The sequence below is a fragment of the Nerophis ophidion genome, linkage group LG08 (assembly GCF_033978795.1).
Source record: "Nerophis ophidion isolate RoL-2023_Sa linkage group LG08, RoL_Noph_v1.0, whole genome shotgun sequence".
Lineage (NCBI taxonomy): Eukaryota > Metazoa > Chordata > Actinopteri > Syngnathiformes > Syngnathidae > Nerophis > Nerophis ophidion.
Genome location: NC_084618.1, coordinates 17,101,856 through 17,115,279, shown reverse-complemented (window position 1 = coordinate 17,115,279; position 13,424 = coordinate 17,101,856). Strand labels below are relative to the sequence as shown.

General features: G+C 36.7%; 1 protein-coding gene across 1 annotated transcript in view; it reads right to left on the bottom strand.

Moving 5' to 3' along the window:
• The window catches only part of arsb (arylsulfatase B), a 31,237-nt gene extending 19,318 nt beyond the window's left edge, over positions 1–11,919 (bottom strand). The window contains exons 1-4 of the mRNA XM_061907881.1: positions 11,409–11,919; positions 4,936–5,122; positions 4,673–4,863; positions 4,393–4,600 (exon numbers count right to left, since the gene is read on the bottom strand). Of these exons, the coding sequence (XP_061763865.1) occupies positions 4,393–4,600; positions 4,673–4,863; positions 4,936–5,122; positions 11,409–11,654 (832 nt within the window). The 5' untranslated portion in view covers positions 11,655–11,919. The remainder of the gene's footprint in view (positions 1–4,392; positions 4,601–4,672; positions 4,864–4,935; positions 5,123–11,408) is intronic.
• Positions 11,920–13,424: the final 1,505 nt, after the last annotated feature.

Genomic DNA, 13,424 nt, shown 5'->3' with positions numbered 1-13,424 from the left:
TATTTATTTCGTTATTAAGTAGTATATTTTTGGTTAACTATTATATTTCTTACACTATTAATTATTATACTTTTCAAGTTAACCTTTATATTGTTGATGTTATTAAATATTATACTTTTTATGTTATTAACTATTATATTTATTTTGTTATTAGCTATTATATTTTATCTGTCAACTATTATATTTCTTACATTATTAACTATTATACTTTACTACATTATTTACGTTATTAACTATTATATTTTTGGTTAACTATTATATTTCTTACACTATTAATTATTATACTTTTCAAGTTAACCTTTATATTGTTGATGTTATTAAATATACTTTTTATGTTATTAACTATTATATTTATTTTGTTATTAGCTATTATATTTTATCTGTCAACTATTATATTTCTTACATTATTAACTATTATACTTTACAACATTATTTACGTTATTAACTATTATACTTCATGTCAAATATTATATGTTTAACTATTATATTGTTTATGTTATTAACCTTCATACTTTATATGCTATTACCTATTATACTTTAAATAAATAAATGATAAATGGGTTGTACTTGTATAGCGCTTTTCTACCTTCAAGGTACTCAAAGCGCTTTGACACTACTTCCACATTTACCCATTCACACACACATTCACACACTGATGGAGGGAGCTGCCATGCAAGGCGCCAACCAGCACCCATCAGGAGCAAGGGTGAAATGTCTTGCTCAGGACACAACGGACATGACGAAGTTGGTACTAGGTGGGATTTGAACCAGGGACCCTCGGGTTGCGCACGGCCACTCTTCCACTGCGCCACGCCGCCCCTACTTTGAATGTTATCAACTATAATATGTCTGGTGTTAATAACATGTTATTATTCATATGTGCCCCCTCCCTCCCATCTTGTCCGAATCTCTCCAAAAGTGTCCCAAAAAATATTTTAGTGTTGATGGTCTGGCTCTGGTCATGAATAACAACATGTTAATAACATAACTGCAAGAGTCAGACAATAAAAAACAGCTTTCGACAACAAGGATGACGTCACTCGTCAGAAGGGGTATTTTACAATAACGTCAACGCCTGCATCATTTGTAACCACGGCGACAGTTTGACCCTGCAACAGATTGTTCCAATTTGCAGCATGATGCGCGAACGTGAAAGAAATGAGGGGTGGAGCGCGGCACTCGAAAATCTGTCTGCTCCTTAATGCCTTTTCAAGCTGCTCTTCCTCTCGGGGCCAATTCCCGTTCCCATTGCCGCTCCCCCAGCTGGCCCACTTTGCCTCGCAGTAAACGTCAGCACACTTTTCACCAGCAAAGAATCCCCCCTCTCTTTCCTGTTTAGACTGACGCTGGCGGGGCGGCGATAACAGCCTGACTGGGGCGAGGGCGCACGGGCAAATATTAACAGGAAGGTTAGCGCTTCTTTAAACCTGGGGGTCACTACATTAGGGACACCTGTACCCGAGGAGGCCACTAAAGGAGAAAACTATTTACTCTAAAGCAGGGGTCAGCAACCTTTTTGAAAGCAAGAGCTACTTCTTGGGTACTGATTAATGCGAAGGGCTACCAGTTTGATACACACTTCAATAAATTCCCAGAAATATCCAATTTGATCAATTTACCTTTAATAAATAAATCTATAAAAACGGGTATTTCTGTCTCTCATTCCATCGTATATATTTTTTTCCTTTTACGGAAGTTTTTTTGTAGAGGATAAATGATGAAAAAAACACTTAATTGAACGGTTTAAAAGAGGAGAAAACAGGAAAAAAATGAAAATTTAATTTTGAAACATAGTTTATCTTCAATTTCGACTCTTTAAAATTCAAAATTTAACCGAAAAAAAGAAGAGAAAAACTAGCTAATTGGAATCTTTTTGAAAAAATTAAAAAAAGAATTTATGGAACATCATTAGTAATTTTTCCTGATTAAGATTAATTTTAGAATTTTGATGACAGATTTTAAATAGGTTAAAATCCAATATGTACTTTGTTAGAATATATAACAAATTGGACTAAGCTATATTTCTAACAAAGACAAATCATTATTGCTTCTAGATTTTCCAGAACAAAAATGTTAAAAGAAATTCAAAAGACTTTGAAAGAAAATTTAAATTTGATTCTACAGATTTTCGAGATTTGCCAGAATAATTTTTGGGAATTTTAATCATAGTAAGTTTGAAGAAATATTTCACAAATATTCTTCGTGGAAAAAACAGAAGCTAAAATGAAGAATTAAATTAAAATGTATTTATTATTCTTTACAATTAAAAAAAAAACACTTGCCATTGATTTAAATTCTCAGGAAAGAAGAGGAAGGAATTTAAAAGGTAAATGTGTTTAAAAATCCTAAAATCATTTATAAGGTTGTATTTTTTTCCCTAAAATTGTCTTTCCGAAAGTTATAAGAAGCAAAGTTTAAAAAATAAATGAATTTATTTAAACAAGTGAAGACCAAGTCTTTAAAATATTTTCTTGGATTTTCAAATTCTATTTGAGTTTTTTCTCTCTTAGAATTAAAAGTGTCGAGCAAAGCGAGACCAGCTTGCTAGTAAATAAATAAAATCCAAAAAATAGAGGCAGCTCACTGGTAAGTGCTGCTATTTGAGCTATTTTTAAAACAGGCCAGCGGGCGACTCATCTGGTCCTTACGGGCACTGCGTTTGTGACCCCTGCTGTATAATATGCTATTTTACCGTATATTTTGATACTATATTACTGTATATTAATTCACTACTTTACTGTACATTATGATACTCCATTACTGTATATTATGGAGGGGCGTGGGGAAAAAAATTATGTGCTTCAGGGCACGACCAAAAATAATTGAAAAGTAGTTGGGCCCTCTACTTTCTAACCCAGCGTTTCTCGAAGTGTGGGAACTGGTGGGGAATAGAGACATGACAGGTGGGGCGCGAGGAATGGGAGGAAATTTCACTTTAATTTTGTATTTTAATTTTTTTTATTATATTCTTAGATTTTTTTTTTTTACAACCCCATATTCTATACAAACTGTAAATCACTTTGTGATTGTGTCTGTGAGATCCGCTATATAAATTAATGTAAATTGCTTATTTTTCTTGTAGGCTTCAAATTTTTAGGTCGGAGCGAAAGTTAGACAGACGCAACAGTAACTAATGGGGGCGGGGCTAAGCGGAAGAAACTTTTGCGCGGATGGGTAGCAGGCTAATGTGTGGACCACAATTATACAAAATGGATAAATTGGCTTCATATAGAGTTGCATACAGAATTGCTCAATGCAAAAAAAAAACACACACAATAGCAGAGCAGCTAATTCTCCCCGCTGCAATAGACTTGCTTGACGAGACAAGCGCAGCAAAATTAAAAGCTGTCCCACTGTCAAACGACACAGTTGCGAGACGTATATGCGACATTGCAAGTGTTCTTGAGGAACAACTCGTAGACAAATTAAAAGAAAATCGTTTTGCTTTACAAATGGACGAAGCTACTGACGGCAATAAAGACTGCCTGTTCATCGCATACGTGATACGTCTGCTTTGTGAATGGCGAGTCACTGTGCGAGGATTTGCTGTTTTGCAAATACAAACAAAAATAGAGCCAGTGCTGATGAGCTGTTCAAGATAATGGACGGTTTCCTCAAAGAACACAACCTTAAATGGGAAAACTGTGTGGGCTTTTGCTCTGATGGCGCACAGACCATGGCAGGGTCAAGAAACGGGCTGCAGGTTCTAATAAAGAGGGTTGCGCCAAATGCGCATTGGACACATTGTGTCATTCACCAGGAAGCACTCGCGTCAAGGCAGCTCAGCCCCGAACTCAATGAGGTTTTAACAGATGTGAGCTCGATAGATTTAATCAAAACACGAAAAAGTGGCGTTTTAATTAATTTATTATTGAACTTGATGCAAGTTATTTGATTTATTATTGAACTTGATGCAAGTTATTTGACTTATTATTGAACTTGATGCAAGTTATACCACAGCTGCACAGTTATTTCATTTAATATTGAACTTCATGTTATTTTATGTTATTGAGTTTGAATGTATACAACTTCATGTTACTTGATGTTCGATAAATTTGAAAATGTTAAGCTTGGCATTAGCGTTCTGTTTGGGCGATGGGGGCAGGTGGTGCTTGAAAACTCCCCCTTGTCCAAAGTGGGGGATGACAAAAAAAAGTTTGAGAACCACTGTTCTAACCCTAACATGATCGTCTAGTGCCATCTGGTGGTTATAAGCGGTACTGTCGCCACTAAACTACTTTATATCATCCTGCCTTAAAGAAAAGGCAGAAGGTCCACTGTGAACTGCAACAAAATGCTCCCAAATTGGGGATTGGTTGCTGGAGGGATGCCGGTTAACTTCCAGTGCCCTTGAGCAAGGCATTGACGGAACGGTCACGTCACTGTGGTTACCTGTGGAGAAGACCAGGACCGTGTTGCCCCAGAGTCCCGTCTGCCGCAACGCCGAGCTGATGTTGCCCACCGCCTCGTCCATGGCCGACACCATGCCGGCGTACGCCCTGCGATGCGGGTCTTGGATGAAGGCGTAGGGCGCCTCGTAGCGCTCGGGCACCTGCAGGGGGGCGTGGACGGCTTGCAGCGCCACGTAGAGGAAGAGAGGCTGAAAAGGAGCGCGGGAGGTGTTTTTTTATTTTATTTTTTTAGTTAAAGCGCACTTGGGTGAGGGAGTCACCTTCTCTGGGTTGTGTTTGCCGATGATCCGAGTCGCCCTCTCGCTGAACAGCTCAGTGGAGTATTGGCCTTTGTAGCCCGCCGCCACCTCCTCTTGTTCCCTCAGGTCCAAGGCGCAGCGGGTGAGGTCGGCGCCGGGGATGTGGTTGCAGCGCACGTGAGTGTAGTAATCCTCGCTGCCAGTCAGGTAGCCTGCGGCATATTATTCAGCAGGTCAGCACGCACGCCTGCACTCTCTCGGCTGTAGCCCAGCCAGGTACAAACCAAAGTAGGAGTCGAACCCCCGGCGGGTGGGCAGGCAGTCCTTCTTGTACATGCCCAGGTGCCACTTGCCCACCATGTGCGTGGCGTAGCCTGCCTCCTTCAGCAGCTGAGGCAGCAGCTTCTCGTCCAGGGGGACGCAGTACGGCTGACACGGCCAGATGAGGCCGTGCTGCATGCCCGTGTGGATCTGCCGTACGGACGTGACCATTAACACACACGCACGCACATTCACTGTATATCATCATGCTACTTTATTATGTATTTATTATATGGATTTTATTTTTTTTATTTTATCTTATTTTATTTTTATTTTACAAACCCCGTTTCCATGAGTTGGAAAATTGTGTAAGATGTAAATATAAACGGAATACAATAATTTGCTAATTCTTTTCAACCCATATTCAATTGAATACACTACAAAGACAACATATTTGATGTTCAAACTCATAAACTTTATTTTTTTTTTTTTGCAAATAATAATTAATTTAGAATTTCATGGCTGCAACACATGCCAATATAGTTGGGAAAGGGCATTTTCACCACTGTGTTACATCACCTTTTCTTTTAACAACACTCAATGAACGTTTGGGAACTGAGGAAACTAATTGTTGAAGCTTTGAAAGTGGAATTCTTTCCCATTCTTGTTTTGTGTAGAGCTTCAGTTGTTCAACAGTCCGAGGTCTCCGCTGTCGTATTTTACGCTTCATAATGCGCCACACATTTTCCATGGGAGACAGGTCTGGACTGTAGGCGGGCCAGGAAAGTACCAGCACTCTTTTTTTACGAATCCACGCTGTTGTAACACGTGCTGAATGTGGCTTGGCATTGTCTTGCTGAAATAAACAGGGGCGTCCATGAAAAAGCATATGTTGTTCCAAAACCTTTGTGTACTTTTCAGCATTAATGGTGCCTTCACAGATGTGTAAGTTACCCACCCTCTGGGCACTAATGCACCCCCATACCACCACAGATGCTGGCTTTTCAACTTTGCGTCAATAACAGTCTGGATGGTTCGCCTCCCTTTTGGTCCGGATGACATGTATGTCGAATATTTCCAAAAACAATTTGAAATGTGGACTCGTCAGACCACAGAACACTTATCAACTTTGCATCAGTCCATCTCAGATGATCTCGGGCCCAGAGAAGCCGGCGGCGTTTCTGGATGTTGTTGATAAATGGCTTTCGCTTTGCATAGTAGAGCTTTAACTTGCACTTACAGATGTAGCGACCAACTGTATTTAGTGACAGTGGTTTTCTGAAGTGTTCCTGAGCCCATGTGGTGATATCCTTTAGGGATTGATGTCGGTTTTTGATACAGTGCCGTCTGAGGGATCGAAGGTCACGGTCATTCAATGTTGGTTTCCGGCCATGCCGCTTACGTGGAGTGATTTCTCCAGATTCTCTGAACCTTTTGATGATATTATGGACCGTAGATGTTGAAATCCCTAAATTTCTTGCAATTGCACTTTGAGAAAAGGTGTTCATAAACTGTTTGACTATTTGCTCATGCAGTTGCGGACCAAAGAGTGTACCTTGCCCCATCCCTTCTTGTGAAAGATTGAGCATTTTTTGGGAAGCTGCTTTAATACCCAATCATGGCACCCATGAATGCTCATCAAACAAGTGTTTGATGAGCATTCCTCAACTTTATCAGTATTTATTTCCACCTTTCCCAACTTCTTTGTCACATGTTGCTGGCATCAAATTCTAAAGTTAATGATTATTTGCAAAAAAAAATGTTTATCAATTTGTACATCAAATATGTTGTCTTTGTAGCATATTCAACTGAATATGGGTTGAAAAGGATTTGCAAATCATTGTATTCCGTTTATATTTACATCTAACACAATTTCCCAACTCATATGGAAACAGGGTTTTTATTTTAATTTATTATACACATACTGCACATGCACAAGCACACATGCATAAACCCACTCATGCACATAATCACCTTTCATCATAATCACTGGGTAAAACACTGATAAAGCGTAACCTATTTTTACTATAACAATGTAGAAGGTTAAAATAGTTTGCATATCTTTCTTGCCCTCCATTCATCTGCTGTCCTTTGTATTTCAAGTTATCATTACATATAAGCATTGTTGGATGTGAAACAATTGTGTTGTTGATAATAGAGGTGATTATTGTTATTATTAGTGTCTGCACCGTAACACAACATAATCACAACGGAAAAGATACCCAGAACCTTTTGCAGCACTAACTCTTCCGGGATGCTACAATATACACCGATACAACCCCCCAACCCCGCCCACCCCAACCTCGCTTAACTTCCGGTTCACTAACTCTTGAATACACCTCCGTCTGTAAAATTTTAGATTAGGTTATGATGTTTCTTAATGGGGAAAGACGTTAATGTCTCTTGGTTTAATGTTAGCATTTAAGATATGTTTGAGTAATAGCTAGCAGTATTTTATGAATGTGTAGTTATCTATAAATCACAGTTCTTCAATCATTTAAAATTTTGATACGGCAATATTAACTGTCGGGAGTTTTTATTATTACTGTTTATTGTTATGTTCGTATTAGGGTTGTACAGTATACAAATAAAGTATGACGGTGATAAGGGATTAAATAAGGTACTATACTGCCTTTAAAAAAATACCAGAAGTTGGCAGTGTTTCTGGGTGTTGTTGATAATCGGCTTTCGCTTTGCATAGTAGAGTTTTAACTTGCACTTACAGATGTAGCGACCAACTGTAGTTACTGACAGGGGTTTTCTGAAGTGTTCCTGACCCCATGTGGTGATATCCTTTACACACCGATGTCGCTTTTTGATGCAGTACCGCCTTAGGGATCACTTACGTGCGGTGATTTCTCCAGATTCTCAGAACCTTTTGATGATATTACGGACCGTAGATGGTGAAATCCCTAAATTCCTTGCATTAGCTTGTTGAGAAATGTTGTTCGTAAACTGTTGGGACGATTTACTCACGCATTTGTTGACAAAGTTGTTACCCTCGCCCCATCCTTGTTTGTGAATGACTGAGCATTTGTTTGTAGCTGCTTTTAAACCCAATCCTGGCACCTACCTGTTCCCAATTAGCCTGTTCACCTGTGGGATGTTCCACATAAGTGTTTGATGAGCATTCCTCGACTTTCTCTGGTCTTTTTTGCCACTTGTGCCAGTTTTTTGAAACATGTTGCAGCAGGCAGCAAATTCCAAATGAGGTAATGTTAGCAAAAACAGTTTACCAGTTCGACTGTTAAGGATCTTGTCTTTCCAGTCAATTCATCCATCCATTTTCTACCGCTTGTCCGTTTTGGGGTCACGGGGGGTGCTGGAGCCTATCTCAGTTGCATTCAATTGAACATAATTACAAATCACTTCACTGGTTTTGGGGTTTGTATAATGAGTACATTTGACATATTTTATAATCACAAAATCTTTTTTTAATTTTTGATATAGTTTAAAAACTCAGAAAATACATCTCTTACACATAGGAGACGTTTAGTTATGACCAATGTATGATCCTCTAACTGGTACTTGATCCCCACCCAAATATGTAGTATCTGCCAAAACGTATTATGACCAATGTATGATCCTGTAATTACTTGGTACTGGATCCACACCCGAATTTGTAGTACCAGCCAAAGTGTATTTAAAGTATCCAAACAACAGAAGACGAAGTGATTATTACATTTTAACAGAAGTGTAGCTAGAATGTGTTAAAAACAGAGAGTAGGCAGAAAAAGTACATTTCCTACTGCTTGTCCCTCATCATTTTAACAAAAGAATAGAACGAGAAAAGACACAATAGTCACAGCCAAGTTAAGAGCCTGTGTTCGATTAGTCTTTCGCCCCTATACCCAGGTCGTACGACCGATTTGCACGTCAGGAATGAGTCATTTCACAATTGAACGCCAACAAGTGTTGTTTGATTGCAATAAGAAACATATGTTTAATGTACCATAAGATTTGTTTTGTTAAAATAAAGCCAATAATTAGATTTTTTTGTGGTCCCTTTTGTTTTGAAAATACATTTTGGTACCGAGGCAAAAATATTGCCACACTAATAGGGACCCCCTCTCGTAAAAATGCTCTTCAAGGATATTGTTTTATTTATCAAGACAACAATGCTCGTCAAAGATCGTCTATTTCAGTGTTTTTCAACCGTTTTTTTCCTGTAGCAGTTTCATGTCTTCCTTTGAGCGATATTTCCCGCATCTACTTAGTTTTAGCAATGAAGAATATTTCTGTTGTTTTTATCCTTCTTTGTGGGGACATTGTTGATTGTCATTTATTGTTCAGATGTACATTGTGGACGCCGTCTTTGCTCCAAAGTAAGTCTTTGCTGTCGTCCAGCATTCTGTTTTTGTTTACTTTGGAGCCAGTTCAGTTTTAGTTTCGTTCTGCAGAGCCTTCCCTAAGCTTCAATGCCTTTTCTTAGGGGCACTTACCTTTTGTTTATTTTTGGTTTAAGCATTATATAACTTTTTACCTTCACACTGCCTTCCGCTGTTTAAGACATCTACAAAGCAATTAGCTACCGGCTGCCACCTACTGATATGGAAGATTATTACATAATAGACTGTACTAAATTGGCCCTAGTGTGTGAATGTGAGTGTGAATGTTGTCTGTCTATCTGTGTTGGCCCTGCGATGAGGTGGCGACTTGTCCAGGGTGTACCCCGCCTTCTGCCCGATTGTAGCTGAAATAGGCGCCAGCGCCCCCCGCGACCCCGAAAGGGAATAGCGGTAGAAAATGGATGGATGGACATGTGAATAATGCTGCATAATAGACTGTATTTACAGTATTCACATCTGAACAATGCTGTATAATAGACTGTATTTATATTATTCATATGTGAAATATGCTGTATAATAAACTGTATTTATATTATTCACATGTGAATAATGATGTAAAATAGACTGTATTTACATTATTCACATGTGACTAATGCTGTATAATAGACTGTGTTTATATAATTCATGTGTGAATAATGCTGTATAATAGACTGTATGTACAGTATTCACATCTAAATAATGCTGTATAATAGACTGTATTCATATTATTCACATGTTAATAATGCTGTATAATAGACTGTATTTATATTATTCACATGTGAATTATGCTGCACGATAGACTGTATTTATATTATTCACATGTGAATAATGCTGTATAATAGACTGTATTTACATTATTCACATGTGACTAATGCTGTATAATAGACTGTATTATATAATTCACGTGTGAATGCTGTATAATAGACTGTATTTACAGAATTCACATGCAAATAACGCTGTATAATAGACTGTATTCATATTATTCACATATTAATAATGCTGTATAATGGACTGTATTTATATTATTCACATGTGAATAGTGCCGTATGATAGACTGTATTTATATTATTCACATGTGAATAATACGGTATAATAGACTGTATTTATATTATTCACATGTAAATAATGTTGTATAATAGTCTGTATTTATATTATTCACATGTGGATAATGTGGTGTAATAGACTGGGTTTATATTATTCACATTTGAATAATGCTGTATAATAGACTGTATTTATATTATTCACATGTAAATAATGTTGTATAATAGTCTGTATTTATATTATTCACATGTGGATAATGCGGTGTAATAGACTGGGTTTATATTATTCACATTTGAATAATGCTGTATAATAGACTGTTTTTATGTTATTTACATGTGAATAATGATGTATAATAGACAAAATTTATATTATTCACATGTGACTAATATGAATACAGTCAGTTATAGGTTCCCTACCCCTGTTGTAGGTAGAAGAAATTTGGCGTGACAGAGCCCTACAACCAGTGACGTCACGCGCACATCGTCTGCTACTTCCGGTACAGGCAAGGCTTTTTTAAATTAGCGACCAAAAGTTGCGAACTTTATCGTAGATGTTCTCTACTAAATCCTTTCAGCCAAAATATGGCAATATCTCGAAATGACCCATCGAATGGACCTGCTATCCCCGTTTAAATAAGAACATCTCATTTCAGGGGCTTCACGGTGGAAGAGGGGTTAGTGCGTCTGCCTCACAATACGAAGTTCCTGCAGTCCTGGGTTCAAATCCAGGCTCGGGAACTTTCTGTGTGTAGTTTGCATGTTCTCCCCGTGAATGCGTGGGTTCCCTCCGGGTACTCCGGCTTCCTCCCACTTCCAAAAACATGCACCTGGGGATAGGTTGATTGGCAACACTAAATTGGCCCTAGTGTGCGAATGTGAGTGTGAATGTTGTCTGTCTATCTGTGTTGGCCTTGCGATGAGGTGGCGACTTGTCCAGGGTGTACCCCGCCTTCCGCCCGATTGTAGCTGAGATAGGCGCCAGCGCCCCCCGCGACCCCAAAAGGGAATAAGCGGTAGAAAATGGATGGATGGATCTCATTTCAGTAGGCCTTTAAAGTCCTTATTTTCTCTCTGTGATTGAACAAATCAGTGTTAATAATAGCCGGGTACCTAAAAGGGGGTTCTTACCTGGTACCTTCCCGTCATCAGCTGGTTCCTGGACGGGGTACATATGGGCTGGACGTAGTAGTTCTCCAGGCGGACCCCCGCGGCGGACAGCTTGTCCAGGTTAGGTGTTTGGATTTCCGCGCCGTGGTAGCCCACGTCGTGCCAGCCCAAGTCGTCCGCGAGTATGACCACAATGTGCGGCTGCCGGGACGCCAACACGGCCGGGAAGTGGACGAGCAAGCACAAGCTAAGAAGCCCTTCGGCCATTATTCACAGTTTAGCTCGGTGGAATTGACTTTTTAGTCAATGTCCCCAAAAAAAATAAGTCAACCCGGAAGTGCACCCTGCTCTTTTTACGGGTTCCGACAACACGAACAGTAGTTTCGCTAAACGACTCCTCCCGAAATAACAGGTTTGGTTGTCGAAACAGAGTAGAATGAATAATAATAATAATAATAATAATAATAATAATAATAATTGAAAACGCTGCCTCGCACTCAGCAGCCAATTGCACGACGAGCACGTCAGCAAGTCACGTGATAAAGCCGGAAGCGCCAAGATTGCGTTGAAAGTGTTTTATTTTCTTTCATTCTTTTTTTTATCTTATGAACCTTTATTTATAAATCGCAACATTTACAAACAATTGAGAAATAATAATAATAATAATAAAAAAATACAAAAACCTTAAACCTGTCCTAAGCGCGATGCTAACTTTGCTTTAGGCCAGTGGTGCCCAACCACCGGGCCGCGGCCTGGTACCAATCGGGCTACCGGGCCGCAGAATATTTTCTTATAAAAAAAAAAAAAATAAAAAAAATAGAAAAAAAAAAAATATATATATATATATATTTTAAATCAACATGAAAAACACAATATACACTTAGAATTAGTGCAAAAAAACACAAAAATCTCCCTTTTTCATGACAAAAACGTCTCTTTTTTATGACAAAGAAAAAAAAAAAGAAAAATAACATCAATAATAGTAATATTACTAAATATATTAAGAATAAAGTTAGTATTATTAATGGTAATATTACTAAAGATGTTATGAATAAAGATAATATTAATAATGGTAATATTACTTAAGATATTAAAAATATAAATAGTATTATCAATGGTAATTTTACTAAATATATTACAAATAAATAAAGTATTAATAATGGCAATATTACTTAAGATATTAAGAATAAAAATCGTATTATTTTTTGTAGTATTACTAAAGATATTAAGAATAAAGATAGCATTATTAATGGTAATATTACTAAGGACATGAATAAAGATAGTGTTAATGACAGTAATAATACTTAAGATATTAAGGAATATAAATAGTATTATTAATGGTAATATTACTAAATGTATTAAGAATAAAGATTGTAATCTTTTTAGTAATATTACTAAATATATTAACACTAAAAATAGTATTATTAATGGTAATATTACTAAATATGTCAACAATAAAGATAGTATTAATAATGGTAATATTACTTAATATATTGAGAATAAAGATAGTATTAATAATGGTAATATTACTAAATACATTATGAATAAATATAATATTAATGACAGTAATAATACTTAAGATACTAAGAATATGAATAGTATTATTAATGGTAATATTACTGAATATATTAAGAATAAAGATAGTATTAAAATTAGTAATATTACTAAAGATATTAGGAATAAAGATACAATTATTAATGGTAATATTACTAAATATGTTAAAAATAAAAAATAGTATTAATAATGGCAATATTAATAAATATAGTAAGAATAAAGATAGCATTAAAATTAGTCATATTACTAAAGATATTAAGAATAAAAAATAGTATTAATAATGGTAATATTACAAAATATATTAGAATAAAGTTAATGATAATGGTAATATTACTAAATATGTTAAGAATAAAAATAGTATTAATAACGGAAATATTAATAAATATATTAAGAATAAAGATAGCATTAAAATTAGTAATATTACTAAAGATATTAAGAATAAACATAGTAATGGTAATATTACTAAATATATTGACAAATAAA